General features: G+C 36.4%; 3 protein-coding genes across 7 annotated transcripts; 1 reads left to right on the top strand and 2 right to left on the bottom strand.

The window, feature by feature from the left end:
* Positions 1-206: 206 nt before the first annotated feature.
* Positions 207-2,142, bottom strand: LOC122412274 (replication termination factor 2). Its single transcript, XM_043421722.1, has 3 exons — positions 1,926-2,142; positions 1,208-1,591; positions 207-983 (listed from the first exon to the last, which is right to left on the bottom strand). The coding sequence occupies exons 1-3, from the start codon at positions 1,992-1,994 to the stop codon at positions 582-584; spliced, it is 855 nt and encodes a 284-aa protein (XP_043277657.1). The 5' UTR covers positions 1,995-2,142; the 3' UTR covers positions 207-581.
* Positions 2,143-2,718: 576 nt separating this feature from the next.
* Vha44 (V-type proton ATPase subunit Vha44) lies at positions 2,719-15,890 on the top strand. Of its 3 annotated transcripts, XM_043421711.1 has the most exons (9): positions 2,719-2,892; positions 5,142-5,468; positions 8,617-9,297; positions 12,332-12,518; positions 12,795-12,893; positions 13,037-13,245; positions 13,323-13,467; positions 13,557-13,698; positions 13,825-15,890. In XM_043421711.1, the coding sequence occupies exons 2-9, from the start codon at positions 5,183-5,185 to the stop codon at positions 13,918-13,920; spliced, it is 1,845 nt and encodes a 614-aa protein (XP_043277646.1). In that variant the 5' UTR covers positions 2,719-2,892; positions 5,142-5,182; the 3' UTR covers positions 13,921-15,890. The 3 variants fall into 3 exon arrangements, with proteins under 3 accessions (XP_043277646.1, XP_043277644.1, XP_043277645.1); XM_043421709.1 differs by lacking the exon at positions 8,617-9,297 and having other exon boundaries at positions 2,723-2,892; XM_043421710.1 differs by lacking the exons at positions 2,719-2,892; positions 8,617-9,297 and adding an exon at positions 4,042-4,186.
* Positions 15,891-16,238: 348 nt separating this feature from the next.
* Positions 16,239-18,592, bottom strand: Mtap (Methylthioadenosine phosphorylase). 3 transcript variants are annotated; one of them, XM_043421720.1, is made up of 6 exons: positions 18,468-18,592; positions 18,152-18,394; positions 17,362-17,519; positions 16,844-17,267; positions 16,470-16,679; positions 16,239-16,397 (listed from the first exon to the last, which is right to left on the bottom strand). In XM_043421720.1, the coding sequence occupies exons 2-6, from the start codon at positions 18,203-18,205 to the stop codon at positions 16,362-16,364; spliced, it is 882 nt and encodes a 293-aa protein (XP_043277655.1). In that variant the 5' UTR covers positions 18,206-18,394; positions 18,468-18,592; the 3' UTR covers positions 16,239-16,361. The 3 variants fall into 3 exon arrangements, with proteins under 3 accessions (XP_043277655.1, XP_043277653.1, XP_043277656.1); XM_043421718.1 differs by having other exon boundaries at positions 18,152-18,195; positions 18,468-18,563; XM_043421721.1 differs by lacking the exons at positions 18,152-18,394; positions 18,468-18,592 and adding an exon at positions 17,986-18,009.
* Between the last annotated feature and the right edge of the window lie 2,579 nt (positions 18,593-21,171).

Here is a 21,171-nt window from a genome sequence, read left to right as displayed (position 1 = left end):
AAATTCGAAAAATGCTTAATCCCTTAGTGAACCCCTGTAGAATTAGGTGATAAATTCTGAACGGTAATTATTTTTTAACGGATCCTATAACTAAGAATAAAATAAATTGTTTTTTCACAAATCCATTGTGTCTGCAGCGCAAAACGGAGTGTGTCGAAGTTGATCGTTAAGTGGATTCCACATGAAACGATTAAATAAAGCGATAGTTGAGATTCAATGTGAATTATTATTTTTTCTGTTCATTTGTGTTACCAATGCTTTACAATTGTAGTTTTTTCGAATATTTTCATTGATTTTCATTTAAACTCTTACGTTTATGATTTTTTGTATGATTTCGAAATAATATTTTTTTTATTTTAAACGTTTGACTTCAATTCATTTTTATTGTTCACCCTATTTTCTAGGATTCACTTTAAAATATTTTGTTACCAATATTTAACAGTTGATCTCTCCTTTATTTATTGAATATTATTTTGTCATTGTTCATAATCAATATTCAAGAAATTTTTTTCTGGAAATACCGAGTCTCTTTTAATCTTCAATTTTGTTATCAATTCAATTGTCGTAAAATCTAAATGAGTCTAATTGTAAAATGGATTGTACGTAACCCAATGTGCTCGGGTCTGTTCAGCAGCGGATTTGTGGGTTGTGAAAATACTTTTCAATACTTCGGTTGCATTGGGATCCTTGGCAACGCTGTAATCCTCTTTGGACTTTTTGTAGGCTGGATCTTCCGCTTCTGTTCTTCTGCTCTTTTCCTTTCCTGTATTTGTTTTCTCCTCCTTTTTGATCTTTTTCTTTGAAACTTTTTCTCCCTCAGACGTTGTGGTGCTTACCTCCTCAGGATTCGATCTTTTTTTCTTTCCCTTCTTTTGTGCCTTACGTTTTAGCATGTTTTCATTCATTTTTTCCAAGTCTTCACCTTCCGCGTTCAATATTACAACATCATCCGGCTCAAAAGCTTCTTGACACCTGTGGCACACCTGCAAAACAACAAAATCGTGCGTTAGCATGAGAAAGAAAAAACTGATAAAAAGTCCACAACCAACCATTACAGTTGAGAAGAGCATTTGTAAGTAAATATAAAAACCCACTTTGAATGGACGAGAAAATTTGTTATAAATAAACGAAACTAAACCTGAATTGAAGAAATCTTGATTGTCAGCAAAGTAGATTTTCAGAAAAATAAAATATCAATGTGGCTTACCGAAGATTTGACTTGCTTCAGAGCCCTTTCACTCATGACACATCCACAGGTCCAGAGGAAGCAGAATTTGTATTTTCCGTTCATCTCAAGGCCAATGACAGGGCATATGTAAGGGCTTTTACCTCCATCAACGTATCCATCACCTTTTTCAGCCAAGTTTGCATCATAAGCTGGATTTGATGTCAGGTTCAAGTTTTTCACATCTTTCAGATTCTTAATATGTTCTGCCGACTCTGGAAGCATCGTCCGATCCAGCAGACCTTCTAGGACAGATTCTTTGCTGTAAAGATGACCAAGGGAACAAGCCACTACTGGCTGCTGCAGCGGTAGTTGACGGATTGAACAATGACGCCATCGAAATGCTCTTTCTGCATCTTTATCTTTCTGCAAATAAAAGTTATTTGATTTCACAGATTTTTTAAAAGTGCTATTGCGTTTAACGTTGTTATTATATTTTCCGTCATTTCTACGGAACGAGAGCACTAATTCTCTTTACAACTTATTTTTTAGTATTTTTGTAAATGAAAATTAAAACATTGAATCGCATTTGTAAAAATAAAATTTCTATTTCATTACGAATTGACGGAAAGATTACAGCGATTTCACTGGATCTGGCAAACAACGTTGCTCGAGCAGAGTAATTTTTACGATGATGACAATCAATATCTGTCAGTGAACAAAAAAGATGTGGAACAATGTTTCGACAAAACGAACTTACTTGTTCAGGCTTCTTTTTTATTCGTACGAGCTCATCTCTTCGTGGGATTGTACCACCATCGCAACCCATTGCACTTGACTAATAAATTAATTAAATAATAATTTCAAAACGTGAAGAATAGCAGGATAGTGAAGATGTCAATCCGATCACAATTCACATACGACACAAATAAATCGCAAGAGCTAGCAGATGTGTGAAAACAAGGCGTGGAGTGACGACATACTAGATGGAACAATTCCCTCCGTTAACTTGGTCAACTAATGTTTTATTTCTTTTTTCTATTTTAAATGTAATGTCGTCTATGTTGAGTGATTTCGAGATTAAAATCGACGCTTTTAAAAAATTTGTTGATAAGATAAGGAAATACAAAAATCCGTGTAAATTTGACCGGTTTTTTTCTTTATTTTGAATGTTTTATTAAAAACTTTGCGATCGATCAATTTACTGATGCTTTACATCAATTCCTTTTTAACCTACAAACAGTAACTGCTCATAGTTTTCCCTGATTCCCTATGGTCTAGTGAATTTATTTCGTCATATCCGTAACAAACGTTCGTTCATTGGCTTTGAAAATGCACGTGATTTCAAAAATACTTTTAAAAACAAAATCCTCTCTCTCAAAAACTTAATTATTTTCGATTCTTATTGCATAATAATAAAAACATTAAGATTCATACGGATAGTATAAAATCGAATTAAAAAAAAAAGTAATCGTAGAATACGAAATGGAGAGAAAGAACGAACGGATCGTTGGCAGGCCTGTTATTGGTGTGGTCATCATCAAGTCAGCTGTTCGATTTGCTTAGTTGTCGGGCGGGTCGAGAGACAGCAGCACTCCCATCACGTGAGGGACAATGGTATCGGCTACGAACGAGTAGACAATTAGATATATAATTACGAATTTCGCGTTGAAATTCAACGAATTACGGAGTCAACCGGAATTCGAAACATCGCCGAAAACCATCAGGTACAAACGAGTCATATAAGTTCGTTAGTGTTTTGTATTATTTGCACAGTAAAAGTGTTGCGCGGAGTGTTTGCGAAAAAGTTGGCGTGACGTTAACCCAGAATCGTTCGGGATCGATTGTATCGTTTTGTTCATGTTTAGCATCATGAACGAGTTTACCGTCGCAAAATCTTCTTCAACAATGCAATCGCGTGTTATCTTAACGGAAATATTTGTGAGGAATAGTGAATGATTTAGCCCGATTTCGATTCATACGTTGAACTCGTCGTAGTGTGTACGAGTTATTGATTTTTCGGTAGCAAGCCCCAGCCGTCAGTCAGGCGCCATCGGGAGCTACGAATGAGAGAGCATACGCGGTATTCGAGACTTCCCAAAACATAACATCTCGTCTGCTAGCGCCGTACGCGTCTCAAGGACACTTAATTTCGCACACGTCGTCACGCTGTCTCTCACATTTTTTTTACTCATTTTTACCCTTATCAACTTATATCGATGAAAACCGCGACTTTCGCGCGCGCCACCCTTTCGTATTAGGTTTTTTTCGGTCACGTGGCTAACTCCGCTCAAAGCGCATACACAAATTCGTCACTTGGCGATTTCAACTTTTTTTTTCTCCGAAACTATTCGAACAATAACGATCGGGAAAATCGAACCCTCGCAAAACGATGGGCAAAGTAAACTGTAACCTTTTCGGACCGATATTCTGTGCGATTTTAAAGGCAAAAAATTTTGAAACTCACAACTTTCTCGTTCGCACCCATTGTCCCTCGGTCGGTATGTCACATTGCCTTAATTATGTAATATTTCACGAGGGTACGATTATCTGCCACACCCCGTTCCTCGATCGATGTTTATTCATCAATTATTACAATATAAGCATGAAATATATTATTTTCCGTACGAAATCGTCTTGTCTAGCTTCTTACAATTTTCGTACCGTTTAAAAATCTTTTTTCATCTTTACGCATTAGGTTTGATGATCGAAAGATTGGACAGGTGGTTGTTTACCCATAGAACCGAATTGAGCACTGCGTCGAACGTCGACTGAGAAGTCGAGTATTAGCAGGAGATATAATTTCTATAGATGAAAGCGAAAATAGGTTTTATAATATTCCTGTGAACAAACATGCATTTTCACTGGGTTTTTTCGCGCGTACATGTAAGGCGGCGCGTATTGTGGATCAAAGCAGAGTTTTATGGTGGCAAGCCGCTTAAGGGTTTTCTCCTAAATTTCGTAGTCACCGGATTTTCCCCGGTCAATGGTCAATCGCTCAGCTACCCTTTTGGCGGCCAGGTATTTTATGACTATCTTTTATTTTGTAGTCCACCCCGCGAAACCAGGTATTTAGCAAGGGGGTTGGCGATTCTTAAAGAAAAGCGTGTGAAAAACAGCAGACCAATGAAAATCCGTGTCTCAGATTTTGTATGAATTTTCCAGCTCCCTCTTTTTAAATGGGAGCAAATCGAGACTTCGCAGTTTTGAAAGAAACCAGAAGAGTTCTCGAACGACAGTTGCCGAGTCAACACAAGAGACTTCAGTATAGCCGCGAGTTTATACGATTGAACGTACACAAATTCATTGGGGCTGCCGAGTCGACTTTATGAATAAATTAAATTGTAATATTTGTGTGCTTTACTTTAAACTACCAAATGCAAAGAAGCAGTTATCCAAATTTACATTTCTTTCTACGCGAAACAGTCACCCTTTATTAATTTAAAGTGTGACAGTGAGATTTATGACCTCACTGGAAAATTACAAAATCGCGAAAGACGTTGATCCAAAGCACTTCGTGCCTTTTTTTCAACGTCCCGCTTTCTTTCCACCTTATTTTCAAAGTAGAGACGAAATTTTGGTTTATACAAATTTTTTTACGAATTTCTTTCCTTTGAAAACATTTTTATTATTGACAATAGTAAATATGATTTTGCAACCTTTTAATTAGCAGACAATAAACTTATTTCATTGCTTATGACTCAAAACAATGATGTAGAATTCATGCAATCCAATTGCTGCAGAACCTATATCGATATCCCCTGCTATATCGATGCAGGGTTCAGTGTATTTTATTGATGGAATGACATTTGCAAAAAAATCTACTTTTGACTTAACCCGTTGGATTTTCAAACTGTAAAAACCCACCAATGATCGTGGCAATTGAAATTTCATTTTTTTTAAAATCATTTATTTACTGTTATTAGAAAATGGGATTAAAGATGAATCTGAATTGTAATGATTTGATGAATTATAGGAAGTAGCGGCTAAAGATCAGTCACAGGAATTCAGTTAAAGATGACGGAATACTGGTTAATATCAGCACCCGGAGACAAAACGTGTCAGCAGACATGGGACACGATGAACAATCTGACGTCGAAACAGAATTCCCTGTCGGCGAATTACAAATTCCACATACCCGATCTGAAGGTCGGTACGCTTGATCAACTGGTAGGTTTGTCCGACGATCTTGGCAAGTTGGATGCTTTCGTGGAGCAAGTTACTCGCAAAGTTGCTGTTTACTTGGGCGAGGTTCTCGAAGATCAGAGAGACAAATTGCACGAGAATCTTCAGGCCAATAACAGTAAGTACAGCGTCTTATGCTTGATAAGGAACAAAAAAATACTTCAAATTTCTGATTCTTAACGTAGATGTTTCATATTCGTATCCATACAGAATATTTTCTTCTTCTCTCTTTCAATTGTTATTCCCTTGCCACATTTATAGTTAATTCAATTGAAGTAGGCAGGGGTCCGAGTTTCATTCACACAATAAATTAAAAAAAAAAAAAAACGAACAGTGACAAATAAGAAAATGTTTTTCACAAGCATGTTTATAGCGATCGGCCTCTTTATTAGAATCATGCTAAACACGTGCATTTCCGGACTCTCATTTGCAGCGAACAAAAATGTTTACCTGGAAATGAGCGTTTTTAAAATCTCCTATAAATCTTAGCTGATAGTCTCGTTTCGATTGATACATTTGCCAAATACTTACTAACAGCTACTCTAGAATAGGCTCATCTTTAAAGACGGTCACATATATTTAGAAATGATCAAACTGGTATTATATTTGAGAACATTTGAAAAGTTGGGAAGATCAATTAAAAAATTTATCGAATATCGATGAAATTGGACAGATTTTCCTTTTTCAAAATCTCCAAGCTTTGCCATCTTTTTTTCTAAAATAACTCGAAGAAATTGGAGCAACGAGTTATGAAATCATCAAAATCATTCGAAGCAAATTCACAGAGTGAAATTTCAGAAATTCGTTAGCAACATTTTCCTTAGAAAAAAATGATGAAATAATATTTTTTCAATGAATTTAAACGTGAAAAATTCTGAATGGAAATTATTGACAGTCTAAATTTCAATATAAATCCAGTAGCATTTGATCTGGCTTGGTATGACGTATTTTCATAAAACGTGACTCGAATAAAGCGGACCCTTGCTCATTGAAAATGATCTATTTCTCGTGCATATGGTGTTGAGAAACAATTATTTCTATATCGTTCGTATTTATGATTCCTTTAATGCATATAATGAATGGCACTAAGAGACAAAAACACAACACAAAATATACAAAGCACACTTTTGATACTTTATATATATTTTTTTATTATTATTAATTTTTCAATAAAAAAAAACTTCACATAACAAATGAATATCATTTCCCAAACATGAAAATTTCTATCGTATTCACTTGTACAAAGTTTGAAAACTTTTCAACGTGAATAGTCATTCGTGCCCCTTAATCATCGCCCTGAATAAGCATCGAATGTCGCCTGGGCTACTGGGGAAATAACGAAATAATTTGATCGAAAGAGAGAAAGAAATACGAAATGCTAGAAAAAATGGTTGGCGGTGTTTGTTGTACATGAGCAAAAAGTATTTTGAATGAAAATATGGAATTCGACGTGGGTTGGAATGGAACGAAATAATTTTTTTCCAACAATATTTGCATCGACGATTCAAAGGATTGATAAAAATATAATGATGGTATTTGGAAAAATGGAAAAAAAATGTTTCGTTTCTATCGAAAAGTCTAATCCTAACCTCTGTGTACACAACGTAGTACGAAATAATTAATATGTTAATAGTTTTGTTTCGTAGCTTGCTTGTTGTCCTTAGTTCGTGATTATATATTGTTTTTATTTTTTTTCTTTTAAAACTATAAAAAAAATGGTGATAACGCACATTATAATTTGGTCATGTTGCTTTGCTTGCTTTTTATTTCATTCGACCACATTAACCCTCATCCCCTACCTTACTTTTGTTGTTTCATTAATAAAATTGTTAAAACACGCGCACAGCCCAAATTCTCGTACCTTTGGAAACTTCTGATAAAAAAAAAGAAACAGAGAGAATACGTTTAAAAATATAATCGCGAATCTGAAAAATATAAAGCCCTCATGAGATTGAGGATGAGGAAACGTTGATAACCTCAAATATCAGGACCACGTGCTTCGAATATAAACAAATGATGACGATCATGTTGATGAAGATGACGACGACGATGATGATGATGATGATGATGACGATGATGATGATGATGAGGATGATGAGGATGATGAAGAAAAGCCGTTAAAAAAGGAGTTGCTTGGGTTACTGTGGTCACCAAGCTCGGATTAGCCACTGTATAGGTTTTTTCTTTTATTTTTATATTATTATTTTCAATATTTATCATTTTATTCGTTATTATTTCGTTTATTCGAACTTCTACCGAGCGTTGTTTTTTTTTACTTTACCAAGTACTTGTTTGTCTTTTGCTCATTGCGTTGCACAATACGAGTCTTCATTTGCAGCCATTATTGACTTTTTTCGTTGCTAGTTACATAGTTGGTTGTTTTCTTCTTATTTATTTATATTTTTATTCTCTCGTTTTATTTATACTTTGGGTTTTTTAAATGATTATATTCAGTTCGTAATTTACATTTGCTTATTTCTCACGAACGTTTCTGTTTGTTTGTTTTTATTTTTTATTTTTTAGTTCATTCGGTTATTCGCCAACGTGGAGTATTTAACGGAGAATTACGAATTGAGAGATAAATCAGGGACTAAGTTGGAGAGTTTGTTTGGTGAATTATTGACGAATGCACGAAAACGCAAACGATTTTGTACTCAATCATTCTTTCGCTGAGTGAATATTCATCGAATTTACCAGTTAAATACTCCAGTCTGCTCCGTTGTTTTTTTAAAATCTTGTTTATTCGTTTTCTCGTTATTTATTTCGTCGACGTTGTCGTTAGGTACTTGCATAGGGTGCAATATTAGTTGAGAGCCTGAGGTGAGATTGAGGCTTAAGCCACGTACACACTCGACGAATTATCACAGTTTCTGGTATTCGGTGATTAAAAATCGTTGTATTTTTTTCGTGAGCTAGACACCAACTATTTGGAGCTAATTTATCGTTGAGAAAAACAAAATTTCTCGGTTTTTATCTCATCGGCTCATTTGTTCTCGGAGTTGTTGAAAAACAAACATCCAGAGAATGGGATCGAAAGATAGAAAACGAAATCGAAATAATTCTCCTGGTTCTCCGGTTGAAATTAAGAAAAAAATGGTAGGAAATGTCGTTGATCCGTTTTGAACGAGAATTTGTTGACTCGAATATTCGATTGGTCGAATGTGGACGCAGCTTAAAGGAACGAAAGAGCCTGCATGTGTGAGTGTACGAGCAAAAAAAGGAAAATACAAAAGGCGGGAAGATTGGGACTGGGCTATAATGGATAGGTCAAACGTCAGTGGACGAAGAGACTTCGAGTCCCGAAGGGGGTCCGGACACCCCGCCAAACACCCCTGTCACTCCATCACACAAGACTTCCAAGGAACATCACAGGCTATGGAGGGACTCGGATAAATCAGAACCAGAGCCAGCAGCCAGCTTAGGTCAGCATCATCAACGACATCATCACCTGCACCAGAACCAAAATCAAAACCAAACAAGTCACAGTTACCAGAACCAATATCATAGCTCTTTCCATCATGATAATCTCTATCATTTTCCTTATCCCGATAAGAAACCATCGTCCAATTGCCAAGGAACGAACGAATATCGAATACCAAACGAAAGCTCTAATTCTTCATCGACAACGTACTCATGCTATCACACGCATTGGTGCGCTGCTGCTTCATCAACAACCCCAACAACTCCAACACCCCTACCAACCCCTACGAGCCCCTCTCCCTCCTTCTCCTTCTCGTCAGACTACAGCAGCGATGGAGACCAACGTCCGAATCATCATCATCATCCGTTTCATCAGCGGGTCGTCGATAAGTTGCATCGCTCTTCTTCTTCGTCCGGTTGCAAAACCCCCGATGATCACGATCACGACCACGACGACGGCGACCTTCAAGACCAATTTCACGAACAAGACCAAGACCAAGACCATAGCGGCAATCTGCCCAATCCAGGTACCCGTTCCCCTCATCCACCTTCTTTTTCTTTTTCTGGAATCAACACAATTCCATTTATACTTTTCTACCAATTTCACTATCTCTTGACCCAACTTTCTTCCTCTCTTACCACCTAACTGTACACCTCAGCAATGTCCTTTCGTCTCTTTCCCTTCTTACCCTTCTTTTTCTTCTCTTCACTGCCCTTTACCAACAGCACCGATTACCTTGTGCGCTATCACCATCCATTTATCAACACACATTTTGATCGTCTCGCTTCCCTCATTTTCCAAGAGCGAATGTACTTTTTGAAGGGGTTAAATTTCCTGTTCGTTCCACGTTGCACTGCGAGCCTGAGACCTTTACAATCTTCCTCCGGAACGTAAACTTTCACCTCGGAGATGAAACAACAAAAACTCTATAAAATGGTCAAAAGATCTTTGATTGAAAATTCCAACTGTTGTCGGTCCCCTTGTGGAGCTTCGCATTGCAAAAACATTTAACTTGACTAGCAAAATGTTCATAGAATTTGGGGACTCGACGAAATCTTAAAAATTTTGAAACACTCATTTTTCAACAATGCCATCAACATTGATTTCAATGGTGCTGGTTGAAGTTGTCAATGGAAGAGTTTCTTCAACAAGTAAGCAGAAGTGTTTTTATTTACAGGATTATTGAAAGTGCTTTAGAGACTGTGCAACTTTAGATCGTACAGGCAACTTTTGTTCGGTTCATCAGCAGCTCCCAAATTGATCGTTTATATTTTGACCCTGAATCTGTTGCTTTACATTGACGAAGGGCAAACTCGAAAGAATTATTCTATTTCATTTGGGTTTGTTAAACATTTTTTTTGGGAATGGCGATAGCGGTTTAATCGGGTTCGAACAAAAAGTACACTCCCTCAAGCAGACCAGACAATTGTCCGTTGCACAATGCACGGTCCCAATTAATTGTCCGTCACAAATTCCACGCTTCATCACTTTTTTTCATTTGAGTCTCGTTTTTCGCATCGGAAGTATTCCTCGTCGTCGGAAGATATTTTTAATTAATTTATTTTCTTTGCATTTTTTTCCAATATTCACTCGTTTTATCTCGAGCGTAATTCGCGTTCCTTGAATTCATCGTTTCACAGAGGGTTGTCTGAAGTTGGGCACTTGTACACGAGTTATCGAGTGAAACGTCAAGCGCGTTTGAAAAAAAAATGGAAAAATTTGTGAAATTTTGACCAGTAACAAGTAACGTCGAAACTAGGGAAATAATTGTACAGTGGCTATCTTCTCGTGTTGACGATCCGATTTTTTTCGTCACGGCACACGGAGAGTAAAGCAGAAGAACATTTTCCAAATTCTTCACTTCAATTGATCGTTTTTATCATTTTTTTAACTTCGATGTCACTTTTTAGTTACGAGCACTCGTTATTTTTTTATTTTCCACAGAGACAATACTGCACAAACGGTACATGAACAAATCCACCATCGTAAACACTTTGAACGACTCGAATTTACATCGAGAACAGACCACAGCACAAATACACTATTAACAAATGAAATAATAAAATTAGTCGATTATCGTGGAATTAATCGGGACAATAAATTCCTCAGCATGCCGTTTCCCCTGTTGCAACCCCCTTCAAACCGGGTATGCCGCACGTTAGATTTATCTCACACTTCAATATTACGATGATGATGATGATGATTATAATAATTAGAATCTGATTTACATCACGATTCATTGACTGCAACGACACTCGAATTTCGATTGATTGCAACTAACGTCCTTAACTCCTTATCCACTTGCCACACACTCGCTTTGACATTTGTGGACCTTGCTTCATTCTTAACCCCCATCCTCTTTTTTTTTTTTTTACTCTTTTCTTCAATCCCAAACTATTGGGATTTTTCATCGTCGGATGAAAAAACACAGCACTTTTAGATCGTTATTAATTATTGTTGCATGTTTCGATCATTCGGTGTGTCTCCGATACAGCTGCTTACACATTTTTTTTTAGAGGGAATCCCCATGACTGTGGTAAACGATTAGCACAATTTGATCATAATTTTTTCTCAAATAATCCGGTATGAAATAATAACGGTATGAAGTTCTTTGACCCATAAAAATGTGCTAATTTGTCAAAAAAATAGAACAAACGAATTTTTTAAGTGAATGAAAAGTTATGTAAATTAAAAAAAACTGAAAACAAGTTCCTTCGAAGAGGAAAAATGCATCAATTTTCTTTGGACTCCTTTTTGAAGAGTTGGAAAGTTTTATTACCAGTTTATAAATCACCACGTTTGAGAGGCATGAAATGATATATTGAAGAAAAAAAGTTTGATATTTTGAAAATTGGTTATGGGAATTCCCTCTTTATTATTTACACACGGGACTTAGTTTTTTTTTTATTTACTCAAAATCTTCGAAAAATAGGTAAAATGAAAAATAAAAAAGGTAACGAGAGATTTTTAAAATCATGATTTATCCAATATTTTTTCTTACCGAAACATGAAATTCCATTTTGAGCAACGAATGTACCGTGCAAAATCTTTCGTACTAACGCTTTTTGAGAATGCAAGAACTTCAAAATTTGTATCCCGCTGCTGCGTATGACGCTAATTTGCATGTTGCATTATTTAACTGATTAAAATTAATTACGTTGCTCTGCATCGCATAATATTACATGATAAAGTCGCAGCATTTTCTTTCCCTTTATTTTAACTCTTTATTTATCCATTTTTCAATGCAACGTTCATAGAATATCGAAAAACTTGGTTCTTTTTCTGTTTTCCTCAATGAATATTATTCTCCGTTAGCATCGTTGTCACATAACCATAAATTATCGGAGAGTGTTAGAAAACTTGTAGCCTTCGATTCATTTTTTCGTAAAAAATCTCCGAAAAGAACCGCCCACTTTTTAACCTAAAAAATGACAAAACTTAAGAGTAAAAATATGTTTCGTCGTGAGTTGCTCTTTTCGGGGATCCTTGTGAATAATTATAGGAACATTAAAAATAAATGTTATTCTGGAACTTACGTATTAACAAATCCGTCGTAATAGGTGATTTGCCGACGTACATAACCCGCTTCCAGTGGGATATGGCAAAATATCCGATAAAGCAGTCACTCAGAAATATCGCTGACATAATCAGCAAACAGGTCGGACAAATCGATGCTGATTTGAAAACTAAATCAACGACGTACAACAATTTGAAAGGCAGTCTCCAGAATCTTGAGAAAAAACAGACGTAAGTAATTTTTTTTTCTCTTTCAGCCAGTGCACGGAAAACTAAAAGTTGTATGTAACTGTTACAACATCAATTGAATTTTGACAGTAAACCATAACGGTGTGTTACTTCTTTGTTCCCACAAACTATTTTTGTAAAATGAATATTTATATTTATGAATATAAAACTCAACAGCACCCTAGTATTGAAAGTTATTAGTTCTCAAAGTCTTATTTCTCTTGATTATTCAGCTAAAAACTGTTGAATCAATTGAAAATGCGGATACTTTTTTTACAGGGGAAGTTTGCTCACACGTAATCTCGCCGATTTGGTGAAAAAAGAGCACTTTATTCTGGACAGCGAATATTTATCGACGTTGCTTGTAATTGTGCCCAAGTGAGTTATAAATTAATTAATTCGATTTCTTCAAATATTTGTTCATTTAAATGGTGGACTTTCCTTATTTTAATGGCAACCAAAGAGATGGATTAATAAATCAAATATTTTTATGTTTTCACTAATTTTTGGTACTTTTTCAGGGCAAACTTCCAAGAATGGTACGCTATTTATGAGAAATTAACGGACATGATTGTTCCTCGTAGTACACAATTAATAACTCAAGATGCCGAATACGGTCTTTTCACTGTGACCCTGTTCAAGAAGGTCGTCGAGGAATTCAAGCTCCATGCTCGAGAAAAGAAGTTTATCGTGCGTGACTTTACGTACAACGAGGAGGAACTTGCTGCTGGTTTGTCCATTTTTGGATAATTTACTCCCAGCGTTATTCAGGAATTTTTAAAAACTGTCTACTATTTCAAACTGCAGGTAAAAACGAAATCACGAAGCTCGTTACCGACAAAAAGAAGCAATTCGGGCCTCTCGTTCGTTGGCTCAAAGTCAATTTTAGTGAATGCTTTTGTGCCTGGATCCATGTTAAAGCTCTGCGCGTTTTCGTCGAGTCGGTGCTGAGGTAGAAAAAAAAACTTGTTACAATTCTATCGAAATCAGTAAGATTCCTGATTTTTCGAGGGCGAAATAAAAAATTTCTTTTTCATTCAGGTACGGATTGCCCGTAAATTTCCAAGCTATTTTGCTCCAGCCACACAAAAAGAGTACCAAACGATTGCGTGACGTGCTCAATCAATTATACGCGCACCTCGATTCCTCTGCTACTTCCGGTGGGCAATCAGCCAATCAGGATGTAAGTACAACATGCGAAATATTCTCAAAAATCTTGTAGATTCGCTAGTCAATAACTCAAGCTTAACCCTGTGTTTATATCCTATCGTTGCACAAATGAAAATATGAAAATGACTATTCCCAACAGAGCGTGGACATCCCGGGATTGGGTTTTGGGCAGAACGATTATTTTCCATACGTCTATTACAAAATAAATATAGACATGGTCGACAATAAGGTCTAGTCGATGTGACTGATTGGACCGAAACTTAGGCGCACAGCCAAACGAAGATACTTTCTGTTGATTTAAAATCGCAGTTGTGCTGGATGGATCGATCGAAGAAAAAATAAACATATTTACGGCAAGCGAATGAAGAAAAAGGTATAAAAGAATTTTTTTGTTCATCGTGTGGATAACAGCTGGCAAAAACAAGCAAAAACAATGATCCAAAGTACGAAGGATATGAAAAACATGAAGAGAAGAACAAACACATTTGCAAATCACTTCCGTAAAAGGTGATTGTTAAGCGAGTTTCCATGCTGATTTAAATATATATTTTTGTAGCGGATTGTATCGCGAATCAAACAACGGCTATTTTTCGGCGCACTCAAATACACAGTTACAAAAAAAAAAGAAACAAAACAAAGAAATAAAGGGAAAGAGAGAGGAAATTCGTGGATAATAAAGAACGCCGGCAGCCAACATTTGTAAATACATTGCGTCAAATTCACCTGTGAACGGGCTAGTTAGAATGAATATAATTGATTCAATTTTTTTCTGCTGAAATTACAGAAAGATAGATTTATCAATGTTATCGGCGATCGATCGGCTTAAGAAAATGTATTCGAGGCCATTTTGAGTTTGATTTTTATAAAACAACGAAATTGCTAATGTCTTTTCGGTGATGTCCAAAATTTTGCAAATCTTGGTTCGAAAAAGTAGTCAAACTTTTTATTCTGGTATTGGAAATTGTGGGAATTTTTGTTGCATTTTAAAGATGCAAGCTTCAAGAGCCAGATAAAGTATTATCGCTCCTCGAGAATTTTATACCCTGAAATAACAATTAATTTAATCCTGTCGTACTTTCGCGATGATTTTCATATAAATCTATGTGTTCGAATGGTCAGCTTCTGAGCGTCAGTAAAAATCGGCAAAATTAAATTTGCCATTATTCCAATCGGTTAAATTGTCTTTCCAATATATTCGGCTGGCATTTTCAGTGTTGTATACTATTATACGATGTAGATCTATAAGTAATAAGAAAATGACGTTTTATTTAACCGAGTTTCTCGCCGAGAGAGCGAAATCTCCTCTCTCTTTCGTTCGTGCAATCTGAAAGGTCATTACCGTTGAGGATGAAATGAAAAAAATGAAAGAAGTATTATCTAATGTTAACTAAATGAACACTGCTATAGAGTTATGGGGCGTCCGATGTGAGAGATTTTATTATGTAGCTGATTGTACAGAAGAACAGACAGGATTTTTCATATAATTCATTAAAAACTGTATGCCTTTTTCTAATCAAGAATTTTTATCGACTTACGTTGGAATGTTCGATCGGAATGTCAGTGGCGAGGACAAAAAAGTATGAAAAAAATTACGCAAATTAGTACATTTTTTGTCCAGGTTTTTAAGAATCGTTGAAAAATTCTGTTTGGATAAGATTTTCGTGAAAAACATGAACGAAAAATTTTTGATCCTCCAAAATCCGGTTCCAACAATTCACGATCGTACAACGTTATTTTTAATCCATGCCTTTCAAACGAGAAACAATATTTGGCCCTTAATGCGAATATTTGGGGTATTGCGTAAAATTGCTGGTTCAATATTTCTCGACATATCCTTTTTCATGCCGTTTGTCCATAGTTTCATTTGCCAATTTCGAAATTTTCGCTCTCCTCCTCTCCCTCCTCACATTCATGCGGCAAGCACAGTCCCGTTGATTCATTGACTGAATTATTTCCGACTGTATCAGGACACTTTACCGATCATGAATATCGAAAATATCGACGGTTATTTCGAACATGGCATCTGTTTATTAATTTTGTGAATATATACATCCCGGCGATTCAGGCGTTAATCTCTGACTAATCGTCACAGTAGAATATTGTAAATTGTAGATACGCGCGGAAGAGCTTATTCGCTCTTTCAGTTAAAACGATTATAAGATACCCTGTATAATTATAAATAAAATACCACGTTCCGTTACTGTACATTCACTTCTTTCTATGTGTTTTCACTTTTCTATCCCCGTCTCTGTTATTTCTTTCATAAACAAGGAAGAGATTTAAAAATATTAAAAATAGGATTTCACAAATTTACTAACGAGGGTGATAGTTCATGGAAGGTCGAATTTCATTTTGATTTTGTTGATCTCCTTTGCTCTGATTTGACACCAAATGTCCTTAATTGACAACATGGACTCGTTCAATTCTATTCAACGTGGTAAATTTTTATTTGACTTCATCCACCCTTCGTGAGATTTATAAATTTGAAAATATTGTTAATTGGGTTCTGTATGATTGAGAGTAAACATGATTTGAGAGGAATATTAGAGAAAATAATCCCAAATCTATTAATTCTATATTTTTTGTAATATTTCGTCACGTAAAAACAATTTTTCTTTGGAATGAATTGTGTTTTTGATCACTTTCGTCATTTAGTTCCACAGGATGATGCTTCGGTTATCTCTTAGAAACAATCCCTTCCGTGACCAACTTCTGTAATCCAGAAATGAGAATTAGGCACTGTTAAAACATTTACGTCCAAAAACGCATAAATCCACGTTATACCTTTAAATTCTCAATGTCCTCGTCCCAATTTTGTTCGCCGATCAGTTTGATAGCTTTTACGAGAACGGTAGTAACTTTGTTAACGTTCTCCTTGAAGACTTTCATCACATCAGCAACGCACACAGATTTGTCGGATTCTCTCCAACAATCGTAATCCGTGGCCATTGCGATACTGGCGTAAAGAATTCCTGCTTCTTTTGCTAACATCACCTGTTGATAAATTGTTTCTTCATTCCAATTCTAACGCTTTTTTGCACTTTATGGGTTCATCAGCTATCGGTTCTTCAGAATTTAACTGCATCAATTGTTGTACACGAAGTTGGGGAGAAAATTTATCGCGACTGTTTTTATGGTTGCATGTTGACTGGCATTACCTCTGGACACGTTGTCATGTTAACCAAGTGACCACCCCATAGTTGAAAAGCTTTGCTTTCAGCCTTAGAAGAAAATCTGGGTCCCTCGATAGTGACGATAGTTGCTCCATGCTTGAGGCTCATTCCCAATTCTTTGCCAGCTTGAACCAAGATTTTTGATGTGCGAGGATGGAAAGCTGGTTCCATCGGCACATGACAAACTCCTGCATATTGAGGAGCAGTGCCATCGAAAAAGGTACTTTTGCGCAGGTGAGTTCGGTCTATGAAACTGTCCGGAATTACCAATTCTCCTGGGCTTATTGATTCAATCAATGAGCCACAAGCAGTCGTCGCCAAAATGTGGGTGCATCCAATGGATTTAAGACTCTCAATGTTTGCTCTGTAGTTCACATTACTTGGACTTATCCTGTGACCCTCTCCGTGTCTGCTCACCAGAACAAAAAACAGAATTTTTTTAAGCCTCTTTCAGTATTAAACATGATTGTGTAGAAAAAAATCATAGATAATTTTAAACTTGCCTTAAAATTATTGCTACTGGCACTCCGTCAATGGTCCCTTGGGTCACTTTGGTGCTTGGAAATTCAAACAAACTATCTGGCTGTGGTTTTACTTCGGTTTCTTCCCGTAGTATATGCTTTGCCAGATCATCCAATCCCGAACCTCCGATTATTCCTACCTAAAAGTTACATTAAAAAATGAAGCATTTCAAAATGCAATTGGGATGTTGTAATAAAAATAGAAAATAAGAAATAAAAAATGGCCAGTTTCCTAAGGAATTTTACTCAATTATGAAAACTCTTGAAATTTCTTACTACTGTTAGAGAATACAGATTTCAAACATGAATGAATGAATTTCTGTTAAATTATGTACTTGAACTGCTCTGTATGAATTTTTCTGTTAAACTAGAATATTGATAGTCCAACTTTAATATTAAAATTATGAGAAATTGGTTTCAGATTTTGCTTTCCTGCAAATAATGAATCATTTAAAATATATAATTGTGCAATGAATGGACAATTAAATTATTAAGTGTATAGCAAATAAAATAAGAATTTGAGAAAAAAATAGAGATCAGAGTAAAATTAGAATTTTGGAAACCTAATTTTTTTTTATCGTAATATAAAAGCGATGTGATACATATCATCACCATAGACAAATTTACACATTAAACTAGTTCATAAAAAGAGTTGATAGAAAGGAAAACACGTGACACAGCATCTGAACGGAGATAATAGATTCGTCCTTGAAGAACTGCGTCTCGACAGCATACGAAATTTTTTGTGACGGTTCAATTAATTTCAACGTACCTTGATCTTATGTTTGGGCATCGTGGATGATATTCCTTTTGAACCTGTTGCCATTTCAATGAATAATAAATTTGAGGTCTAAGAGGTTATGTTTTGGGTGGCACCGGCTTTTCTTGATTGAGCTGCCGTCTTTTTTTACTTGACACGAGCTCTTTTTATTTCGGAAAGCTCCAGAGGCAGCACTCTCACCACCATGCGCAAAGAATGAATAGGACGAGAAAAATGTTCTATCGGGCATGCGTGCTTAAAAATTAAAAGCCAAATATATGAAGACGGTGATAAGAAAAGATAAGAACTTAGATAAAGAAGTACAAACTGCATGAAACTGAAGGCTGAAGGTTTCGATGGAGAAAATGAATTTTCTCCATCGAAACAAGAATCAGATAATAATTATTTTTCTGGCAATTTTCCTGTATCGCTATATTACGCTTTTCCTAAAGAGGTTAGAGCAGCAGTCAAAATCCAAGATCGACGAAAATTGACGTTGTTATTATTCCGAAGATCATATATTATAACTAGATGAATTAAAAAAAAAAAATTTTCATAGAACACCGAAGATTTAAAATAATTGCGTTTTCCCGCTCTGAGTACCAAATCGCATTGGCTAGAACGCATGCGTGGCCATGATGTTTTGGATTGGCTATGGCGCATATTACCCACCGTGCATATTCCCCATTGAAATTTTGCATTGGCATCACTGGGCTTGAACACGAAGATTCATAGAGAGGCATGATACTAATAGAAAATATTTTTCTGTTTTATCATTCGTTATAAGTATTAATGAATATACAGTAGTATACAGATAGAGCGTCGGGTTGTATTTTTGTAGCGACTCGGTGCCTGGCGCGTCCGTGGAGACGTTCAGGCCAGAGTCCAACACAAATCGTGTACCGTCGAGGAGTTTCTGTATAAGTAAGGAATGGTTAGGTCGGTAGAGAAGATTCCTACGCAGTGCGTAGCGGTCGAAAAGAATGGGATCGTTGCGTTTCGTCTCCGGTATGGTCACAGACTCATCAGTAGGGCTAAGTGACTCATACCGTGCCCTAGACGCGCTGAGGATGTCGAGGCATGGAGCGATGTGTATTATATTGAAACGCAGACCTAACCATCCGCTTACGAGAAACTGTTCAACGGATTTTAGCCGCGTAGTGGCGATGATGAGAAGCTTCGGGAGCCCACATTTTTTGGAGTCAGCAGTGTTTGGCTAGATGGGAAATACTCCTCCCAAGGCCTTCCTCTTTATTTTTTGTACTTTTTCTCAATAAAAAAAAAAAAAAAAGTCAACAGTGCTGATCACTCGCTAATTCAAATATTGAAGTGCTGCATGAGCACTTGAATATGAATTAGTACGATTAAAGAAAATCGCGTTGGATTTTTATTACGGGAATAATAAATATTCACATATATGTACATCAGTCATGCACTAACAGTTTGTATATACACATGTGACTTGATGAATCGAATATATTTATTTAAGATTCATTTTTATTTACCAAGAAACATTTTTGAACATATGTACATCCATATATATAATATAACATTATATGTATATCTGTCGGAATTTTTGTCTAGCCGCGAAGCACGAATTTTGCGTTTAACTATGATAACGCGTCTCTTTTGTTCAACGGATGTGTACGCCGAGATTCAAAACGATAAAAGTTGTTATTAATCTCTCTGTGAACAACAAAAGATGAACTATGGGGAATTTGCGCCGTCCAAATTCCCAATCGACAAAAAAATATATAGAAATTAATGGAAAAACAATCGCCATATCGCAAATAAAAAAATATTAATTAAAATTTGATAAAAATACCTTAATATATAAATATTAGAGCGCCACAAATAATGTATAATTTTAATGGATGATCATAATTTATTCAACGGTTCGGTACATACAATTTTGTGTATTGATAATTATGGCAATTAATCGGTGAATATTTACGAATGGATTTTGGATAATTCGTTCAGTTTGTTTTCGTTCTTATTCACGTGTTTACGTTTTCACGCGTTTACGCTTGGTCGTGTTTGGACTATTCGCTATAGCGTAGTAGCAGAGCAGAGTGGGGATAGAGGCGTTCGGTCAGCCAGTGGGAGAGAGGGGAGAGGGGCGGGCGGGCGGACACCGGGCGGAGCTCGAGAGAGGGGAGAGGCGCAGGCGCAACATGATACGCTTCACTCACTCACGACTCACGTCGCTCGGCCCGCTCGGCGCGCACAGGGAGGGGGAGAACACGTTTCGCTTTTCGCTTCACTCACCGCCCGGCGGGCGTATGGTGAGGACTGGCGCGGAACGTGAGCGTGCCGTTATCGCCACGCATTGTATATTCCAGTGCATTGAGAAAACGGGACACGAAATACGACACTTTATCGTGAATGACTAAAATAATCTTTTTTTACGATTGAATTTTTTTCAATCAATCGATAAACAAATAAAATAGAAACCAATAAAAATTGGTAGCGGTCATAATTTTATTAATTATTGTAGCTTTAACAGTTATTTCATAACGGTCATCTAAATTACAAAATAAAAGAACTTAAGATCGTGCGAATCGATAAAAGACACGAAAACACAACGTAACGAATATTAAAGTTGAAATTTAATAAAAAATAATGATTCGCTCCTTGTCAATATACATTTTTTTTCTTTAATTTCTGAGATTCCTTTTTTTGACGCAACTATATAGATAAGCCGATAGGGAAGTCCTCTCACTCGATGTTATTATTATTACAAAATTTGCACACGAATGAGTATTTATAAAATTTTGGTAATTCGTGAAAAATAGTATCGAGGCAAGGGCCAGTAACAGAAAGAGTTTTGTGACGCCTGTAACATAGCTTCGAGAGTCTTGTGTATGCTCGCACACGCGCGTGTCCGCAAGCGAGCTAAGATGCAAGCATACCCCGAGCAACGCAACGCAAAGCAAAGCACCTAACGCACGGTCCTAAAGCCATGGGGTTGTCGGCAAGCGAAGACGGACAGTCAGTAAATCTACTCCATAGAGGATAGTTTGACAGTTCCG

The sequence above is a fragment of the Venturia canescens genome, chromosome 6, assembly GCF_019457755.1.
Source record: "Venturia canescens isolate UGA chromosome 6, ASM1945775v1, whole genome shotgun sequence".
In the NCBI taxonomy this organism is placed as follows: Eukaryota; Metazoa; Arthropoda; class Insecta; order Hymenoptera; family Ichneumonidae; genus Venturia; species Venturia canescens.
This window is presented reverse-complemented; position numbering and strand designations above follow the sequence as displayed.

What these genes read in the sequence shown, in the direction of transcription:
- Mtap (XM_043421718.1), bottom strand. Translation starts at nt 18,519, where the DNA reads ATGGAGAAAATTCATTTTCTCCATCGAAACCTTCAGCCTTCAGTTTCA. An exon ending in ACATGACAACGTGTCCAGAG is followed by an intron (nt 16,680 to 16,843) that starts GTAATGCCAGTC and finishes ATTTATCAACAG; the next exon opens with GTGATGTTAGCAAAAGAAGC. An exon ending in AGGACATTGAGAATTTAAAG is followed by an intron (nt 16,398 to 16,469) that starts GTATAACGTGGA and finishes TCTGGATTACAG; the next exon opens with AAGTTGGTCACGGAAGGGAT.
- LOC122412274 (XM_043421722.1), bottom strand. Translation starts at nt 1,994, where the DNA reads ATGGGTTGCGATGGTGGTACAATCCCACGAAGAGATGAGCTCGTACGA. An exon ending in TAAAAAAGAAGCCTGAACAA is followed by an intron (nt 1,592 to 1,925) that starts GTAAGTTCGTTT and finishes TTTTATTTGCAG; the next exon opens with AAAGATAAAGATGCAGAAAG. An exon ending in TGAAGCAAGTCAAATCTTCG is followed by an intron (nt 984 to 1,207) that starts GTAAGCCACATT and finishes GTTGTTTTGCAG; the next exon opens with GTGTGCCACAGGTGTCAAGA.
- Vha44 (XM_043421711.1), top strand. Translation starts at nt 5,183, where the DNA reads ATGACGGAATACTGGTTAATATCAGCACCCGGAGACAAAACGTGTCAG. An exon ending in AATCTTGAGAAAAAACAGAC is followed by an intron (nt 12,519 to 12,794) that starts GTAAGTAATTTT and finishes CTTTTTTTACAG; the next exon opens with GGGAAGTTTGCTCACACGTA. An exon ending in TTCGTCGAGTCGGTGCTGAG is followed by an intron (nt 13,468 to 13,556) that starts GTAGAAAAAAAA and finishes TTTTTCATTCAG; the next exon opens with GTACGGATTGCCCGTAAATT.